This window comes from Carica papaya, chromosome 6 (assembly GCF_054855325.1).
Source record: "Carica papaya isolate Zhongbai chromosome 6, ASM5485532v1, whole genome shotgun sequence".
In the NCBI taxonomy this organism is placed as follows: domain Eukaryota; kingdom Viridiplantae; phylum Streptophyta; class Magnoliopsida; order Brassicales; family Caricaceae; genus Carica; species Carica papaya.
This window is the reverse complement of record NC_142314.1, coordinates 21136171-21157068: the sequence shown is the minus strand read 5'-3', so window position 1 is coordinate 21157068 and position 20898 is coordinate 21136171. Positions and strand designations below refer to the sequence as shown.

Below are 20898 nucleotides of genomic sequence, written 5' to 3'. Positions count from 1 at the left end.
TGTGGTGCATAGAAAGAAATGTGACATTGAAGTCATATAACTGCTATAATTCATGTTTATAATCTAAGTTACTTCAGTATTATGGTATAGTAATTTTGGGGCATGTTGGCTGATTTTATTGAGATCACGTATTAAATTCATTTATCAATAAATATATTTTTAACATAAAAATGTATATATATTATTATAGTTTCTATAATCAGTTTCGTGAGTCAAGTTGGAGAATGTTACTTCCAGTATTAAGTAGATGACTCACTAATCTGATGTTTTGTTTTTTCTCATCCACTCATAACAGTTAAAGCCAATTAAAAGGACCTAAAATAATAGATAACACTCATAAACGAAAAGGTACCTTGATAGAGTGGGTAACTTTAAAATAAATTATAAAATTATTATATTTTATGAGAATTAAAGTATAATAATAAAAACGGTTATCAACACATTTAATTATCATGAATGTCATTTGACCTCTTCTCCCATCTATAAAAAGAGCACAAATTTCCCTTTCATATGAATCTTCTATCAACTAAAGTTTTAAAATTTTTGTGTATAATAGTTAGATCGAGAGGAGTAAGAGAATTAAGGATTTTATCAAGGGTTCCTCAATCACGCAATTATTGCATCATCTTCGAATGGTATGTAACTCTAATTTTTTGATATTTTCTTTTTCTTGAGATGTATTGAATTCAATAAAAAATGACTTCTGCATCAAATTTTCTAACATGCTCTTGTAGAGAAACTTTGATACGTTATCTGCAGCTGAAATAGGAATCTAAAAAGATGGTTACTGAACTGAATAAACATGCTTGTATGTATTAAATGTCTATTAAAAGGTGGTGTTTCTCATAGATTTTTCATCTATCTCAAGGTCTCCAATAAAGTATGAAGTAAAACTTGTTATAAAAAATTGATCAATACCATTTACATTCGTATATTCAACTGATCTTGCTTTTAAAAGTAATATAGCAACAACAGTTTGAGGAAAGATCAAATAAAACTTTAAAAGGCCAAATTCATATGAAAGTATGACTAACTCTTAAAAATATAATCTATAATTCAACTATTCGACCTTTGAATAAAAAAAAAATTATGACATTGTTCACTAGCTTTTATGCACCAAAATTAAGATACTTTCTTTATGATCTTAAAGATATGCTCCCCAATATTAACGTCAAGCACTTAAAATTGTACTCCCATAAAACTACTAGCATAGAATAAACTTAAGTCTTTGAAGGTACGAGGCACACCTTAATGCCAATTAGATTAACCTTTTCAATTCAATTGTGCATTCTTCAAAAGGCCATTGTTTTAAACTACATAAGATAATGAAATCTAGCTAATGTTATCATATTGGTTTTTGTAAAGTATTAATAACAAATTTAAGTTTCAACTTTAACCACTTTAATACCAAATTATAAATCAAATGATAAGCAAACATTAGTTTGGAATAAATATATGGTTCATTCTTGTGGAGAAAGAAAACAATAAGTTTTTTTCATGGATCTTTAGCTTCAATGTAAATAATCTTCCTTCAATAAGAGTTGAGAGAGATTTTGCCAAGGTTTGCAAAAACTTAATCAAAAATATTATGTTGCTAAAATAAAAGGATAAAAATCCCTTCAAACATTTAATAAATTTTACGAATTTGACAAGTTCACATATACAAGTGAATGTTTATTAGAGGAATTTTTATACTAGTCAGACAAGTATGAGAATGAAATATTTGCCTAAACGAGAATCTAACATCATTGCCTCAATGATTGAACAACAATTTAAAGAAAGACTTGACCATAAAGGACTTATTTTTAGTAAGACAACACTGAGGGCTATCATTGCTACCACCCAAAGTCACAAGGAAAAAAGTACTTAACAACTTCTCATATTTGTCGATATTCAAGTCATTTAGATTTCTTGAAACAAAAACTTGCTATTTTTTCTCACTTTATCCCACTTCTATGGAAGAGTCACAAATATCTACATCTTTCTACTGGATCAAGGACTAAATAAAGGTAAGGTTATGGAGTAAAGACCAAATCATTTTATTTTACTGTAGGCTAAATATTGAACTAGTAGTTCTTGATCCAGTTTGAAATTGTTAGAGATTTTTTAAACTTTTAGTTAAGAATCAATTAAAAATAAAACTAATACCATAAAGTATTTTTTATTCTTTGTATTTTGTATTTTAAGTCTAAATCGGTCCATTCCACTTCAGTTCAAACTAAAATTTGACTAAAATTGACTTTTATTTTATTTTTTTGTTGGTGTTTAGACTGAGAACAAGACCGTATATTATTTTTTTAATTTAGTATGCATAATTCTCAACAGTGAATAATTAAAATTTTAGAACATATATGTAAAATAGATTAAATTCTAAATCTTGTAAATTCTAAAATTTTAAATTTGTAAATAAATTAATAGCTCAATACATAAAAAAAAAACATTATTATGATTACTCAATATGTTGACTATTCAAAATTAAGTTTATCTCTTCGATCTTCCTTTAAAATTCAACATGCAAATGTATCTCCTTTCCATTAGAAAGGAAAATATGTCAAAATTTTGTTAGTGTAATTTTTTAATATAGAAGTATGGAGTTAGTTACATTTATCAAAGATATAAAATTTTAAGGTCTCTACTTTAATAAGTTAGGAATGCTCAAACTTCTTATATCTTAAAGAATGAACAACATAATTTATATATATATCCAATAACGGTAACGACTATTAAGTTGACAACTATTAATTTAGTGTCATTAACTTTCTCTTAATTTATAAATACTGACTCTCACATTGTTATTAGTGGTTAAAGTTGTCATGAGTACTTGTTATGTTGTCACTAGTGATTATTAAATTATTATTATGGAATAAAGGTCATTAGTGGTAGTGTATTATCAGTGTTCATGATTAGGATTCTAGTATTGGTTGTCATGTTACCTGACTATTAAGTTAAAACTAATTGTTATCATGTTTTCACTATTGATTATAAAGTAGCCATCATTGTCATTATTAACCATTGAGTTTCCACTAATGGCTATTGTAACGACCCCGGAAATTTAGAATGAAATATGTATATTAAAAATGTCAAATGCGGAAGCGTAATAAAAATTTTGATTAACATCCCTTACACAAAAAACAAAAACGTGCTCAAAATATAAAAGAACAAATTAACTAAAAGATATACTCGAAAATAAGAACTATAAATATAACTACAGAGTCTTTAAGCGTCCCCTTCGCCGTCTTCCTGCGGAACAGGCTCTAGAACAATGTCTTCCTGATCTGAAATGGTTAAATAAGGAATGAGCTACATCAGCCCAGTAAAGACATCACACTATCTCACCGCCACGGAGATAAAGGTGGGTAGAAAACATAAAAAGACCAATAGAGCATAATTTATAACAAATTCTTTTATCAATAATAAAATCCTTTACTGTCCACTTACCTCGGTGAGATCCATAAAACAACATACGAAAGCAATAACATTATCATCATCATGAAATCATATGAACTGTATAACATAATACTTACCACGCCTTTGCATTTCAATCATTACACAACATATTTTCCTCATTTACCAGCCTACTAGTATCCATGGGGATCCATAGGGGTCCCGCTACCCGTGAACCCTTAACATTTATAACCTGATTCCAGGGCCGTCCCCATACCTCGTCCGGTATGGGCGCCAAAACCATGAACCTCAATACCCCGTCCGGTATGAGGGTAAAACGGGCCGTCCCTATACCCCGTCCTGTATGGGCGCCAAAACACATAAGGTCTCCATACCCCGTCCGGTATCAGAGACCACATTCCCGATAGGGTTCCCTACGGACCCGGTCCGTCCACCATCTCCCAGGATATCTAGTCAAGCTGTCCACATTATCCACTATCAATTCACATAACCTTTTTGATCTTTTTCTTGGTTTCAATCAACCAAACACACACAACATGTAAACCAGTAATGGACATCAAACAAGACAACACAGTATCGGGTTAAGCATAATACCGACCATAATAAGGAAACCATGATTCATGCATACGAGACCATAATATAATTACATCAAACATCATACTGCATTTAATACTGAAAATTAAATCAAATAGTAACAGACCAACCCAGTATCAGACTCGGGCTCCATTGGCAACCTTAATCAATTACACATCTATAGAGTCACACAGTACAGTTTAATTATTTATTTAGCTTTAATACCGTGTTAGGAAATAGGGTGAGGGGTCCTTACTTGTTTCGGGGTCTGAATACGGCTCTACAGTGCGCCTATAGGCTGTCCCTAATTTTTCCTGAATTTTTCCCAGAGAACTAAAACGCACTACTGGTACCTGCACGTGTCCCAAAAAATCCCAGATTAGACCTAGGGCCTCTTTCGGCCAATATCGCAATTCCGGCACGGCGGTTTCCGATTTTTTTTTCAAAAATACCCCCATAATCTAAATTTTCACCCCTTTTTTCCAAAATCAATTTCAATTAAATCCAAATAATATTTTTACCCAATTTTATCATTATTATTACTTTTATTTTCCTTGATTTAAATTAAATTAAATTAAATAGAAATCCAAATTAATAAATAAGAATAAAAATAAATAAATAAAACATTTATTTTTATTCGGGTGTTACAACTCTTCCCCCTTAAAGAAATTTGGTCCCCCAAATTTGCCTCTTACTCTTGGTCGAACAAATGGGGATACCGGGCTCTAAATTCTGATTCTAGCTCCCAAGTAGCCTCCCTGGGCGTGTGGTTCTGCCACACGACCTATACAAATGATATTTTCCGGTTGCGGAGTATTCTGCTCTTTCGGTCCGTGATACCGACCGGCACTTCTTCATAAGAGAAGTCCTCTTGGAGTGGAAGCGGTTCATGAGCCAAGACATGACAAGGGTCCGGGTTGTATTTACGTAGCATGGATACGTGGAACACGTTGTGGACTCTGGTGAGCTCTGGAGGCAATGCTAGTCTGTAAGCAGCAGTACCAATCCTGTCTAAGATTTCAAAGGGTCCAATATACCGGGGATTTAATTTTCCCCTCCTGCCAAACCTACTAATTCCCTTGAAATGAGTGACCTTAAGAAATACCCGTTCGCCTTTCTCAAACGCTAGCTCTCTCCTCCGGGTATCTGCATAACTCTTCTGCCTACTCTGAGCTGTCTGAATGTTCTTCTTGATTTTAACTATCTTGGACGTGGTCTCCTCTACCAACTCCGGGCCGAACAATCTTCTATCGCCCAACTCCTCCCAGCAAATCGGTGATCTGCACGGGCGCCCATATAACGCCTCATATGGAGTCATGCCGATACTTGCTTGGTAGCTGTTGTTGTAGGCAAACTCTATCAGGGGCAGATGGTCGTCCAAATGGCCCCCGGAGTCAAGGACATAAGCTCGGAGCATATCCTCAAGCGTACGAATTGTCCTCTTTGATTGTCCATCAGTCTGGGGATGGAAAGCAGTACTAAGAGATAGCTTGGTTCCCATAGTTTGCTGGAAGCTACTCCAAAACCGAGAGGTAAACCTGGGATCCCTGTCAGACACTACTGTCACTGGAACCCCATGCAATCTGACTATCTTCCTGATATACATCCTTGCCAACTTGTCCAATGAATCAGTCATCCTGATGGCTAGGAAGTAGGAAGACTTGGTAAGTCAGTCAACGATTACCCATATGGCATCGTGTCCTGAACGTGCCTTGGGTAGCCCCGATACGAAGTCCATGGTGATATGTTCCCACTTCCACTCTGGGATCGGTAAAGACTGAAGTAACCCACCTGGGCGCTGATGCTCTGCCTTGACCTGCTGACATACCAAACATTTAGATACAAAGTCGGTTATGTCGCTCTTCATCCCTTGCCACCAAAACCGAGGTCACATGCTCTGGTATATTTTGGTGCTTCCTGGATGCATGGCAAACTTCGAGCTATGGGACTCCGTCATGATGTCCTTTTTTAACTCACTGTCATCTGGGACACACACCCTGTCTTGGAAACGAAGTAGTCCATCGGCAGATATTCGGAATTCTGAGCTCCCTCCCTGTTCTACATCCTTCTTGCGGACTACCAGGGCGGGGTCAGCTGTCTGGGCTTCCCTTATTCTCTGAATTAACTCGGGCTGGACTGTCAGGCGGCCCAAACATGTGACTCTCTTCAGATCATGAAGTCGAACCTGTTGTGTGGCCCCAATTGGTCTGCATTCTGAAACCATCAAATGGGTTAAGATACCTGCATTTTTCCTGCTGAGGGTATCTGCTACCACGTTGCCCTTACCCGGATGGTATAAGATGTCACAATCATAGTCCTTAAGGAATTCCATCCACCTTCTCTGACGCATGTTGAGATCCTTCTGAGTGAATATGTGTTTCAAACTCTTGTGATCGGTATAGATCTGAAAGGTCTCTCCGTACAAATAATGGCGCCAGATTTTCAAGGCATGAATGATTGCGGCAAGTTCCAAGTCATGGGTGGGATAGTTCTTCTCATGATTCTTTAACTGTCTGGACCCGTATGCTATAACCTTTCCATGTTGCATCAGGACACAACCCAGGCCCATATAGGAGGCATTACTATAAACTGTATATCCTCCTGATCCACTCGGTAAAGCTAGCACGGGTGCAGTGGTCAGCCGCTTCTTTAATTCTAAAAAACTTCTTTCGCAGTCTTCATTCCACTCAAACTTGGCATTCTTCTTTGTGAGTCGGGTTAGAGGAGCTGCTAGACTGGAGAATCCTTCAACGAACCTGCGGTAATAACCTGTCATTCCCAGGAAGCTACGGATTTCCTTAACTGATGTCAGCTTCTCCCAACCAAGCACCGCTTCAACCTTTTTAGGATTCACTAATACCCCTTCCTTTGATATGATGTGTCCTAGGAAGGCAGTCTGCTCAAGCCAGAATCCACACTTACTCAACTTCGCATATAGCCTCTTGTTTCTAAGGATCTGCAAAAGTTAGGCCAGATGGTGAGCATGTTCTTCTCTGCTTTTTGAGTAGACTAAGATATCATCGATGAACACGATGACAAATTGATCCAAGAACTCTCTGAAGACCCTATTCATCAGATCCATAAAGATTATCGGGACATTGGTTAGCCCAAATGGCATGACCAGGAACTCATAGTGTCCGTACCTAGTTCGGAAGGCCGTCTTGGGGATGTCTTCTATTCTTATCTTCACTTAGTGGTAACCTGATCGTAGATCTATTTTAGAGAAGACTTGTGCACCTTGCAGCTGATCAAAGAGGTCATCAATCCAGGGAAGGGGATACTTGTTTTTGATCGTGACCTTGTTCAATCCTCTGTAATCAATGCACAGTCTCAATGTTCCATCTCCCTTCCTTGCAAAAGTGACTCCGGCACCCCAAGGGGACACACTGTGTCTAATAAAACCACTGTCTTGCAATTCAGTGATCTGTTTCCTCAGCTCTTCCATCTAAATACGGCTCATGCGGTAAGGAGCAACCGAAATGGGCTGAGTACCTGGCTGTAGGTCTATAGTGAACTCGACTTCTCTGTCCACTGGCAGACCGGGCAGTTCGTCCGGAAACACATCTGGGAAGTCTCGGACTACAGGAATCTCTTGAATACAAATTTTCCTCTTGGGCTTGCCTAGTCAGAGAAAACAACAAGATTAAAGCACTAGAAGTTAAGAAAACTTGCCATCAAGAAATACGTACTGAATAATTTTATTAATTTGTAAATGGCTCATCGTTAGGAGGATTAAATACAATTTTCTTGTTGAAGCAATCTATGGTGGTGTGATACGTCGCTAGCCAATCCATTCCTAAGATTACATCAAAATCCCCCGTGTTTAACCCTATCAGGTCTACACTCAGTTTTCTATTTGCTATCTCCACGGCACAAGCCCTATAGATAGCTTCCCCTAGTAGTGTTTCACCCCCAGCAGTAGACACAAACAACAGTGATTCAAGTTTATCAGGTGATACATTAATTTTAGAAGCAAAAGCATGTGAAAAAAAAGAGTGTGATGCACCAGTGTCAAATAAAATATGAGCAATATGGTCACAGATAGTATACATACCCTGTACCACATCCGGATCGGCATCGGCATCCTGCTGGGTAAGGTTGTAAGCTCTGCCCTGGATAGGAGGCCTCCCTTGATACTGGTTCCTCGGGCATTCTCTAGCATAATGCTGGGCACTGCCACAAATGCGACAAGTGTTGTTGAGGCGGTAGCAGGGTCGGTCCCCGTGATCTCTGCCACAGTGTTGACAGATCTTCCCACGTGCTGCCCCTGGAGCCTGAGGAGGGGCCTGGATGGCTGGTCTGGGCCTCTTGTTTGGTTGGGCAGGCGCCGTGGGTGCTGGCCTACGGAACAGAGCTGAGGGTCGGGAACTCCTTCCTGGCTGAGGACGGGTGCTGAAGCTTCTTTCCACGATCTGTACCTTTGCTAGGACTTCTGAATATGTCTTGAGCTCCAGTACTACCAAGTGTTGCCTGATCTCTGGGCGGAGACTCGACTGGAATCTCCTGGCCTTTCGGCCCTCATCCATCAATGTCTTCGAGGAGTATCGGCCCAGCTCGAGGAAATTACAAGCATACTCTGATACTGTCATGTTTCCGTGAACTAGTTGAACAAACTCCGTTTTCTTTAGGTGTCGGATGTGCTCAGGGAGATATTCTGCATGGAAGGCTATTAGGAACTGCTCCCAAGTGACTGGTGTAGGTAGGGTGGCCTGCTTGAGCTCCCACCAACGTCCTGCTTTCCCTACCAGCATGAAGGAAGTAAGGGCAGCTCTCTGCTCAGGGACTACTCCCAAGATCCTGAAAGCTCTCTCCGTCTCCGCTAGTCAGTACTCGGCCTCTTCAAAAGAGGATCCCCCTACAAAGGTGGAGGGGTTCAGTCTCCTGTACCTCTCTATGTAGCCCGGGTCGATCAAGGAAGGAGCGGAGTCCCATGGAGGAGGGACTGGACCCGGCTGGGGATAGACTGGGGGGTCCTGTTTTGGCACCTGCTGATATGCTGGGGGCACTAGGTCGTGCTGTGGCGGTGCCGGGTAGTACCGAGGCTGGGGCACCAGATTGTATTGCGGTAGTGGTGCCGGGTGGTACTGTGGAGGAGCAGGCTCGTGCCGGGGTGGCTCGGGATCCGCTTGCTGTAGCGGTGGCTCAACCCGTGGTGGTGAGGGAGGTTCGGGTAACTCCCTTCTCTCCTCTCGCCCTTGCTGGGCAACTATGAATCCTTCCATCATCTCAAATAGCCTGTCTACATCCTCCTAAAGGGAATTATCCCGGGCCGCTCGGTTTAGTGGGGGTCTTCCTCTCCTCATTTCTCTACACCTGCATTTCATAAGGAATGATTGAGTAACGGTTTATCGGTGAATATTTCTCTAAGCATTATTGTGTAAGGGATGGGTCCGGGGAACGCGGCTCTGATACCAACTGTAACGACTCCGGAAATTTAGAATGAAATATGTGTATTAAAAATGTCAAATGCGGAAGCGTAATAAAAATTTTGATTAACATCCCTTACACAAAAAACAAAAACGTACTCAAAATATAAAAGAACAAACTAACTAAAAGATATACTCGAAAATAAGAACTATAAATATAACTACGGAGTCTTTAGGCGTCCCCTTCACCGTCTTCCTGCGGAACGGGCTCGGGAACAATGTCTTCCTGATCTGAAATGGTTAAATAAGGAATGAGCTACACCAGCCCAGTAAAGACATCACACTATCTCACCGCCACGGAGATAAAGGTGGGTAGAAAACATAAAAAGACCAATGGAGCATAATTTATAACAAATTCTTTTATCAATAATAAAATCCTTTACTGTCCACTTACCTCGGTGAGATCCATAAAACAACATACGAAAGCAATAACATTATCATCATCATGAAATCATATGAACTGTATAACATAATACTTACCACGCCTTTGCATTTCAATCATTACACAACATATTTTCCTCATTTACTAGCCTACTAGTATCCATGGGGATCCATAGGGGTCACGCTACCCATGAACCCTTAACATTTATAACCTGATTCTAGGGCCGTCCCCATACCCCGTCCGGTATGGGCGTCAAAACCATGAACCTCAATACCCCGTCCGGTATGAGGGTAAAACGGGCTGTCCCTATACCCCGTCCTGTATGGGCGCCAAAACACATAGGGTCTCCATACCCCGTCTGGTATGAGAGACCACATTCCCGGTAGGGTTTCCTACGGACCCGGTCCGTCCACCATCTCCCAGGATATCTAGTCAGGCTGTCCACATTATCCACTATCAATTCACATAACCTTTTTGATCTTTTTCTTGGTTTCAATCAACCAAACACACACAACATGTAAACCAGTAATGGACACCAAACAAGACAACACAGTATCGGGTTAAGCATAATACCGACCATAATAAAGAAACCATGATTCATGCATACGAGACCATAATATAATTACATCAAACATCATGCTGCATTTAATACTGAAAATTAAATCAAATAGTAACAGACCAACCTAGTATTAGACTCGGGCTCCATTGGCAACCTTAATCAATTACACATCTATAGAGTCACACAGTACAGTTTAATTATTTATTTAGCTTTAATACCGTGTTAGGAAATAGGGTGAGGGGTCCTTACTTGTTTCGGGGTCTAAATACGGCTCTACAGTGCGCCTATAGGCTGTCCCTAATTTTTCCTGAATTTTTCCCGGAGAACTGAAACGCACTACTGGTACCTGCACGTGTCCCAAAAAATCCCAGATTAGACCTAGGGCCCCTTTCGGTCAATATCGCAATTCTGGCACGGCGGTTTCTGATTTTCTTTTCAAAAATATCCCTAAAATCCAAATTTTCACCCTTTTTTTCCAAAATCAATTTTAATTAAATCCAAATAATATTTTTACCCAATTTTATCATTATTATTATTTTTATTTTCCTTGATTTAAATTAAATTAAATTAAATAGAAATCCAAATGAATAAATAAAGAATAAAAATAAATAAATAAAACATTTATTTTTATTCGGGTGTTACAGCTATTGAATTGTGTTATGACATTTGATTAATAATGGGAGATTGGGAATGGAAAAACACCATTAAGCATTAATTGCTTATGATCTTTTTGCTTTTTAGTGTAAGAATATGAAATTATATTTTTTCCAACCCTCAAATTTAATGTTTATATTATAGTAGTCCTTCAATAACTTCTATAAATTTTTTACATAAACAATGAGCAACATGCTATGAAAATGTTGCATGACATGTGGCAGTCTCACATGTCTTGAGATATTAATACCTTTAAAGATGATAGGTATCATAGAAAAATTGATATCTAAATGATATCATTTAATTATTATTAATTTATAAAATATAAGGATAAAATCTTGTTTTTCTAAGTAACTTTTAGTGGGAACTATGACGTCTTAATGCCAAACAGGGCACCAACATCTAAAAAAGCAGACATAAAGAAAATAAATACATAGCAACGAAACTATACATCTAGGCTATCTACATTTACTTACAAATAAAGAGATATCCTATACACAAAATATTATAGCCTCTAAAGTAACAAAATACATAGTTTGCTTCCATAACTAATCCTTCTGGAAGGAATCTAGGCAAGGCTCCTCAACATACTCATCAGAATCTACATCTGTGGGGTTTTTAGATTTGGGTGAGTTCTAATATTCAATAAGATAAACAATATTAAAGTCACACAAATATACTTTGAAAATATTTTCTTAATGCAAAGCTAAATAAAAAATATTGATATGTCCAGAGTTAATAAATCATTATTCCCATACTATACTACTTTCACTATAATAATATAATTGTCGATAAGTGTTCAATATTGTATTCAATATGTTTAAGTAACATTTATACTGTTACCAATGACGTTCAATACCGTATTAATGAGTTTACATAACATACATACACACACACCCACAGACGAGTAGACCTCTCTTTCAAGTTTTATTATCAGTTATTAAAGTATATTTTTTGTTTTACTAATTACAAACCTTTGCATGCAGCTGCTTACACTATTTCAAAGGAGGGCAATAGGCCATCATCTAGCTAAGGATGGAAGCATAATCAATCAATTACAATGCAATGTCATAAAAGAATACATACAAGCACTCGATACTCTCAGGTCCCTAACCCACAATTTTCACTCTAGTCACCATCATTCATATCCTTGATCCCCAGGACCACGAATAGTAACACGATACCCACTGGAGACAAGCCTAAACCAGTGGAAGGCAAGAAACAGGCTAGCATCAATGAACTTCTAGGAAACGAAAGAAAGCAATTGCAAGGTAACAATACTCTAGACTCAAACAGCAAGGCCGAAACCAACAAACAGAAATCTTAACCTAGGAAGAAATGACACAAGAAGGTGCCAAAAACCTGAAGGGTAACGGGCTTAAGTGCTAAAGAGCAACTCAGCCCTAAAAGGAAAGTCTGGATATAGTATGAGTCTGGGTACTCGTAGGGTACAAATGTATCGCAATACACACAGAGGACACTTGGCCCCCATATCCACCAGTGTTCCAAGGTCCCATGATGAACCAATCAACATGAATTTATAACCTGCAGGAAAATTCTTTAGCACATGGACATGCAGGTCCAAGCATGAACGAGGTGACTTGCACGAACACCTAGCATGCAACCCACCAAGCACGCCCCATGCATGCACATGCCCATGCGTGCCCGCACGGACCGCACACACGAGCGCATGGCAGTGCCCATGCTCGCGGCCCACTAAGCCCACACACGAAAGCCATCACGTGCTCACTGGCCCAAGGGCCCGATCGCACGTGCTCTGCGTGAATAGGCCAAGATCTGGCCCAACCCGTAGGTTTGTTTCGTGTGGCCAGCGCAAACCGACCAACCCAACCCATTTAGGTAGCCCAAACCCGACCAGCCATTCCCCTATTTTAATTAATTTATTTATTTTTATTATTATTTTAGTATTTAAAAGGCTTTATGACCCATATTTTAAATTATCCATGTTTTAAATTAAAATTCCACATGCATAAATTAATTTTCACATGTGTTTTAGGGTTTAGGTAATAACATGGGATAAGTATTATGTTATTTTAATATTATTTTATTATCCAAGTCTATCCCTTAGGATTATTTAATTAATTTTTTGTGATAAAATAATTATTTTATTATGTAATTATTCTAGCTTTAGATGAAATTTTATGTAGAGTATTATTTTATTAAATTATCCTAAGAGTTTGTACTCATCTAGATTTTCGGGGAAAGACTATAAATAGATCTTTGTCCAAATATTGTAAAAATACCAATTACAATCAATTTGAGAGAAATTCTTAAAAGCTTAAGCTTTTCTTCTTTTAGTATTTTTGCTAATTTAGCTTCTTCAAGTTCTTCGGAAAGTAGGAGCCTTTAGAAGTCTTATTGAGTCAATGAGCACGGATTAACTTATCGGTAAGTCCGTTGCGTTTTTTCTTTTCTTATTTTGTTTTTTCTAGTTTTTGTTTTTGCATTCCTTTTAAGATTGTATATTCAATTAGAGGGAGGGGTTTATCTGAGTGGTTAAAGTTTTGTTATTGCATATGTTGAGTGGGTTATAAGAGTTGATTCGATCCTCTCCATACCTTCCCGCGTCATCTGGTATCAGAGCTTAGGCTCATAGAATCCAAATCTATCTTTATTGCTTTTAGTATTTTTATTCTTAAATTAGCATTCAAATTTATTTGATTGTTAATTCACATTGCATCCTACTTGAATTTGTATCTATCCATTCAATTCAAGTAGTTCGTATTTATTATAAAAAAAAATTATATATATATAAAATACTAAAAATATCTCAATTGCACCTTATAAGGCAATTGGCATGTTGTTTGCATCTTGCATATCAAAAATAGAATAGCCAACTGACTGCTGACTACAAATCAATTGAGAAATTAAAGGCAAAATACGTTACCTAACAGGTGCGAGCAAAAATTTTTGTTTTCATTCCTCACATTGTCCACGTTTAATTTTCGAATTGTATTTTTATAATCTTGCATGAAGAAACTTGACCAATCGTAAAGCGTAGTCGATAAATTGGAGATAGTATAGGTAGATATACCAGTCAATTATATCCATTGGGATTGATCAGATCCCTACGCATCAGTCCATCTTGTCATTCTTTGTGATCTACATTTTTATTTTTTATTTTACTTTTGTTTCATTATAAAAAAAATTAAGTGACTAATTGACTCTAGTTATTTAACACATAAGAAACACACTACTCCTTCTCCTGTGTGCTTAATTTTGAGCTTCAGTAGAAATCAGAATCCTTTAAAGTTCTTTGTTGTGTCATAAGGACTATCGTGCAAACCTGATTCAAGCGATTATAATTCTGAACGCTTAACTCGACAGATGAAGTTGTCAATTGAGAGACTGCAAGGTAAACACGAGCGAACGTGAGGGAGAGATATTGTTTTCATTAAATCTTGTCTTTGCAGGAACGCTGCAATGCTCACTAGAGTGCCAACAGTCGATCAGCCACCATGGAAGAAAGGGTCCTAGACATGACTGCCCATATGGACCAGTAGAAGCAAGGCTAACACCGCAATCGCTCCTAACGCCAAACAGTGTGAGATAAAACAGGATCTTGTGGCGATGGTGTTGGTGACAGATAGGAAGGCCGTCGTAAAGAGACGGACGGGTACCTCCATGACTTTAAGTTTCAGATATCAGCCTTTCAAGGGAAGAATGACCCTGAAGCCTACCTCGAGTGGGATCAAAAGGTCGATCGCATTTTTAGTTTCCATAACTATAGTGAAGAGAAAAAGCTCAAGTTGGCCACCCTTGAGTTTTAGTGGCTATGCCTCAGTATGGTGGGGTCAATTAGCTCTTATCCGAGAACGAGATGGGGACTTGCCAATCACCATATAAAGAGAATTAAGATCCATCATGAGGAAGTGCCGACTCATTTTGACATGGATATGAACCTAAAATTGCAACGCCTAACCGAGGGTTCTAAGATGGTGAAAGAGTATTATAAGGAAATGGAGATAACCATAATTAGGGCCCGAGTTAATGAATGACAGGAAGCCACAATGGCTAGGTTCTTGGAGGGTCTAAATAAGGATATCATCAATATTCTTGAACTCTAAAACTATGTCGACCTGGATGAGATGGTGCACAAGGCCACCAAGATTGAAAGGCAATTGAAAGTAGAGGAACTAACTGAGGGTATGTTAGTAACACTCCTTAAGGAAATCAAAGATGGCCTTGAACGGATGAAGGTAAGAAAGTGAATGACAGTAAGGGAAAACAACCTGCTAGCAATCCAATAGTTAATCCTAAGGTGTCGGCCACTCACCAGAGCACTGTTAAGTGTTTCAAGTGCTTAGGAGTGGGGCATATTGCATTCTAATGTCCCAATAAGCATACAATGATCATCCAAGATGATAGAGATATCGTTAATGACCACGAAAGCAGTGATGAATAGGAAAATATGCCGCTAGTGGATGCAGGATGAGAAAGTATAGCCCAACCAGTACATGGAGATGTGTTTGTGGCTCAACAAATACTAGACATACAGGTTAAGCCTGAAGACAACGGTTAGAGAGAAATTATTTTCCATTCTAGATGTCTGGTCAATGGAAAAAATTTTAGTGTGATAATTGATGGAGGCAGCTGTTCTAACTTTGCTAGTACCTTGCTAGTGGACTAGGCAGGGTCGACTTTCGAGCAGCACCCTAACCCCTACAAATTACACTAGTTGGACAACAATAAAGAAATCGATATCACCCAACAGGTATGTGTCACATTTTATATTGGTGACTCCATGAATAAGATATTGTGCGATGTACTTCCCATACAAGCAGGACACTTGCTACTAGGCAGATCATGGCAGTATGATCGAGATGTTAGCAATGTCGGTGAAAGAAATCAGTACTCTATCTGAATGGGTAACCTTACCCATGTTTTAACACCATTGTTAAATAGAGACACTTACGAAAACCAATTGAAAATTAAAAGATCATATGACGAGCTCGTTAAACGACATGCAGAGAAAGGCAACAGCTAGGACACATCAATAATTGCTTATTCGTTCAAGAACAACCCGATCACCTTGTCGATTTTCTAATAATCCTCTATCCTCATTAACCTTAGATAAAAATTTTGTCATCTCTGCAGATTTGAGGACAGATCCTTTCAAAGAAGGGGAGATGACGTGATACCCACTGAAGAAAAGCCTAAACTAGTGGAAGGCAAGATGCGGGTTAGTATCGATGAGTTTTCGAGAAATGAGAGAAAGTAATTATGAGGTAAGAATACTCTAAACTCAAATAATGAGGTCAAACCAATAAACAGAAATCCCGACCTAGGAAGAAACGACATTAAAGGTGCAAGAAACCCAAAAGGTAACGGGCCTTACTGCTAAAGAATGGCTCAGCCCGAAAATCTTGGCCTAAGCAGAAAGTTCGAATGTAGTATGGCTACCGTAGGATACACATGTCTCAATTCACATACAGGACACTTGGCCCCCATGTCCACCGATGTTCTAAGGTCCCGTGATGAACCAATCAAACCGAATTTATAACCCGCAGGAAAATCGGAGGTCGTCAAATTCTTTGGCACATGGACATGGAAGTCCACACACGAATGAGGCAACTCGCATGAGCATTGAGCATGCGACCGACCCCGCACGCCCCATGCGTGTGCATGCCCATGCGTGTGCATGCCCATGCGTGCCTGCACGAGCGCATGGCAGCACCCATGCTCGCGGCCCACTAGGCTCACGCACAAAAGCCATCGTGCACAAGCCCAAGGGCCCGAAGGCATGCACTCCACACGGATAAGCCATGATCTTGCCCGGTTGGCCCCGTGCACAAGCCACAGCCCAGCCTGTGGGCCTGTTTCGTGCGACCTGCACGGACCGACCAGCCCCGCCCATCCAGGTTGCCCAAACCGGGCCGGCCCTTCTCCATTTTAATTAATTAATTTATTTTTATTATTATTTTAGTATTTAAAATTATTTGGGACCTACTTTTAAAATTATCCATGTTTTAAATTAAAATCCTACATGTCTAAATTAATTTCCACATGTGTTTTACATGAAAATCACATTGAATAAATATTATGTTATTTTAATATTATTTTATTTTGTAAGTCTATTCCTTAAGATTATTTAATTAATTTTTTTAGAATAGAATAACTATTTTATTATGTAATTATCCTATATTTAGATAGAATTTTATGTAAGATATTATTTTATTAAATTATTTCAAAAGTTTATACTCATCTAGATTGCTCATAAAATGCTATAAATAAGTCTTTATCTATAAATTATAAAAACACTAATTACAATTAATTTGAGAGAAATTCTTGAAAATCTACGTTTTTCTTCTTTTAACATTTTTACTAATTTACCTTCTTCAAGTTCTTCAGGAAGCAAAAGTCTTCAGTAGTATTGTTGAACCAAGACGCGGAGATTAAGTTATTGATAAGTTCGTGGTCTATTATCTTTCCTTATTTTATTTTTTCTAATCTTAGTTTTTGCATTCTTTTTAAAATTGTAGATTCAATTAGATGGAGAGGTTTTTTTAGGTGGTTAAAGTTTTGTTATTGCATATATTGAGTGGGTTATATGAGTTGATTCGATCATTTTCATACCCTCCCACATCAAATAGCAATCAGTTAAGAGTTCTTGACTACTGAACCCGATCCCCGACTAGAACCCAATATCAATCCCAAAGCATAATAGCTCCCCTATTAACCTCAATATCACTTTAAGAAAATCAGTGACTCAGATTTAACTAAATACTTTGTTATTTAAATTTTAAACTCTTTTAATATTTCATTCTTGAATTTTATTTTTAATTTGCCTTATTTAATTGCTAATGTTGTATTATTTATTTATTTATATTTCCTTTAGAGTTTTAAGTAGATTTATTTATTCTACTTAAATTTTATAATCGTTAATTTAAATGTTTTAATTATTAGTCTTGATGTTTATTCTCTTATTAGTTAATTTTACTACTTAAATTTATTTTATATTTTGTTTTGTTGTCTTTAAATTTGTATTACCTAATTAATTTTACTTAAATTTTATTTACTTATATTCCTACAATCACTTTATTCTTTCCAAATTTTCCTCTCAATTTATACTTTTTAAATTTCCCTTTTTTATTGATTTTATTGTTTCTTTCCTCGAAAACCCAACCTGTCCAAATGTCCAGCCCTAGAGAAATTTCTCTTGCTGAGCTCGTGGCCGAATGGGCTTCCGCAAAGACCCCTCGACATAATTTCATGCCTATGGGGCCAGCACGGGCTGCTGGCCTGTGGCATAAAGCAACCGGCCCAAGGGGCATAGCTGATGTGCAGTGGGCACATCCGCGCACGTCCCTGCGCGCAACTGCGTGCATGGTGTTGGACACAGTGTGTCCGCAGCCCGCACGGCTCTGCTGACATCCGGTGACTGCCTAGCTGAGCCTCTCACCCGTCCCGCGCAACACCTGCTCGGCAGCCTTGTGTCAGGGGTGTTTCCCAAGACTTTTGAGTGCCTAAAAACCCCCTATTTACGCGTAACAGCACGACAGAGCTGTGTGTGCACTGCTCTATGGACACATTGGTGCCTGACAAGCTTGACAGAAGCAATTAGTCTTCTGTCATCTTACCATTCCCCATTTCTTTTCTTTTTTTGGTTTAGTAAATTGCCCATCTGTTCATTTCATCCGTCAACAAAATTAATACTCACAACATTATAAATAATCCAAACACAGATCACGGAAATATCAAAATATGATCATGAACTCACTCACCCTTTTTCCTTTAAAAGTTGCACTTTACTTTAAAATTTCAAAGAGGTTTACCAAATGCAAAACTATCTAGAAATCATATTTGCATATACTAAACTATTAACCATCTTACCTCAAAGGAAAATCACAATTTAGTCTCAAAAGCACGAAAACAATGATTTTGAAATGGAAAACTATTCTGCAACTTGCCTAAGCAGTGTTGTAGAACCAAAAATGTATTTTTTTTTTGTTAGGTTTTGGATTTTTAAGAGCTGTGTGGCTTCAACAATTGATTTTTAATCCTCTTACACTTAATTTAACTAAAACCTACTTAAAATTTCAACACAAAAAAAAAAGATTGAAGACAGAAACTAAATTTGACAGAAGAATAGTAGGTTTACTTGCACAGCTCACGGGTGGAAAAAGCAACAACAAAAATAATTTCAAATTGCAGCTTTCTGCGATTTTTAGGTTTGAGGAGCTATCAAATTGATACTTAGATGCTAAAGGATTAGAAAAAAAAAAAGTTGTAAAGGAAAGGAACTTATCTAAATCAGAACCAGAGGAGAATACGCACCAGACCTTCCCTTCCGTACAGGTTTGGTCTTCTTCACTCTGCACTTTTCCTCTCTCTCTCTCTCGAACCACTCTGGTTTCGTCAAATTTTGTTTTTTCAGTTGAATGAATGAAGAAGGTTTGAAAGTTTTAAATGGGGTGTCTGGATCAATCCTAACCGCAAATTTTCATGCAGCACATCGTCACCACTGCTACACAAAAATGACCGACAGAAAGGGAAGAGGGAAGCTGAAACTGTGTCAGCTGCCTAGACGACTGAGTTCCCCCTGCCAGATGGTCAAAATGCCTCTTTAGAGGCAGGGTGTGGTTTTTTTCTTGTTTAGTTTATATTTATACATATATGTACATTTATACATACATACATATATCTATAAACAAGTTTAGTTCAGTTTATATATATTTTATTTATTTATATATATTATTTATTATTTATTTTTTTATTAAATTAAAATAAACAATTAAGGAACATAGAAACATAAAATTCTTGCAAAATACAGTTATTGGAAATATCTCATTAAAATTTTTACAATTTATTTTTTAAACCGGTGGTTACCCGCCCGCCCCCCCTCCCCAACCTAAAATAAAGTTTGTTCTCAAATCTCTCATCGCACTCTCTACCTTGCAGATTTTCTCTTGAGGAGAATGATGTTATCATTATACTTTAACCATAGAAATCTTCCAAGATCTTAGTATTATTTTATCTATGTCAATGATACGAACTGGATAATCCTCATATAACAAGCCAGGTTGTAGTGTTAAAGGTTCATAAGAGATGACATGAGCTAGATCACGATGATATTTATGAAGCATGGACACATTGAAGACGTCATACCAAAAAGTTAAGGAAGAAGGGATAGGCGATAAGCAATAGAGCCAACCCATTCTATGATTTGAAAAGGTCCAATGAACCTAGAACTCAGTTTCTCATGTCTCCCAAACCTTATGATTCCCCTGATTGGGAAAACCCTGAGAAATACGAGATCTTCCACATCAAATTCTAGCTCATTTCTCTTATTATCGACATAACTCTTTTGCCGACTTTGAGTAAAAAGAAGATTATGTTTGATGATCAAAATCTTGCCAATAGTTTTTTGGACTAGGTTAGGTCCTAACATATGTCTCTTCCTAATTTTATACCAAGAAAAAGGAGAATGTCATGGTTTGCCATATGATGCCTCATAGGGTGTCATTCTTATGCTAAAGTGAAAACTATTATTGTATACAAACTTTACCAAGGCACATGCTTATCCCAATTGAGGTGATCCTAACTGGCTCAAATTCCTCTTCCCGGACGGATTCCTATAGCTCTCATCCCAAACAGGCAAATCCATAACCCTTTTGTTTCCTAAACGGGATTCACTCAAACGTTAAACAAGAACACCCAGAATCAGAAAGTAATTTTATCCCGAACTACTTTTCTAAATGGGATTATCACAAGAGGTGGGTCAAGTTTGTCCAAATGAAGCTTAAAACCTAAGTGAGATTAATGAGTTTGAAGAATAAAAAAAAATTCCAAGTTTTAAGCCCAACCTGAGAAAGCCTCACAACTTGAAAAAAAAGTCGTCCAAGGTAGGCCACCTGCATGCGCAACATATGCACATG

At 37.8% G+C, this 20898-nt stretch overlaps 1 protein-coding gene across 3 annotated transcripts; it reads right to left on the bottom strand.

The window, feature by feature from the left end:
• Positions 1 to 3119: 3119 nt before the first annotated feature.
• Positions 3120 to 19599, bottom strand: LOC148253399 (uncharacterized). Of its 3 annotated transcripts, none has more exons than XR_015821818.1 (2): positions 19298 to 19599; positions 3120 to 3275 (listed from the first exon to the last, which is right to left on the bottom strand). XR_015821818.1 is itself a non-coding variant. In XM_088223457.1 (2 exons), exon 2 carries the CDS (start codon positions 8727 to 8729, stop codon positions 7680 to 7682), a length of 1050 nt encoding a protein of 349 aa, XP_088079583.1. In that variant the 5' UTR covers positions 8730 to 9635; positions 19298 to 19599; the 3' UTR covers positions 6856 to 7679. The 3 variants fall into 3 exon arrangements, 1 of the variants encoding a protein (XP_088079583.1); XM_088223457.1 differs by lacking the exon at positions 3120 to 3275 and adding an exon at positions 6856 to 9635; XR_015821817.1 differs by lacking the exon at positions 3120 to 3275 and adding an exon at positions 11330 to 11606.
• Between the last annotated feature and the right edge of the window lie 1299 nt (positions 19600 to 20898).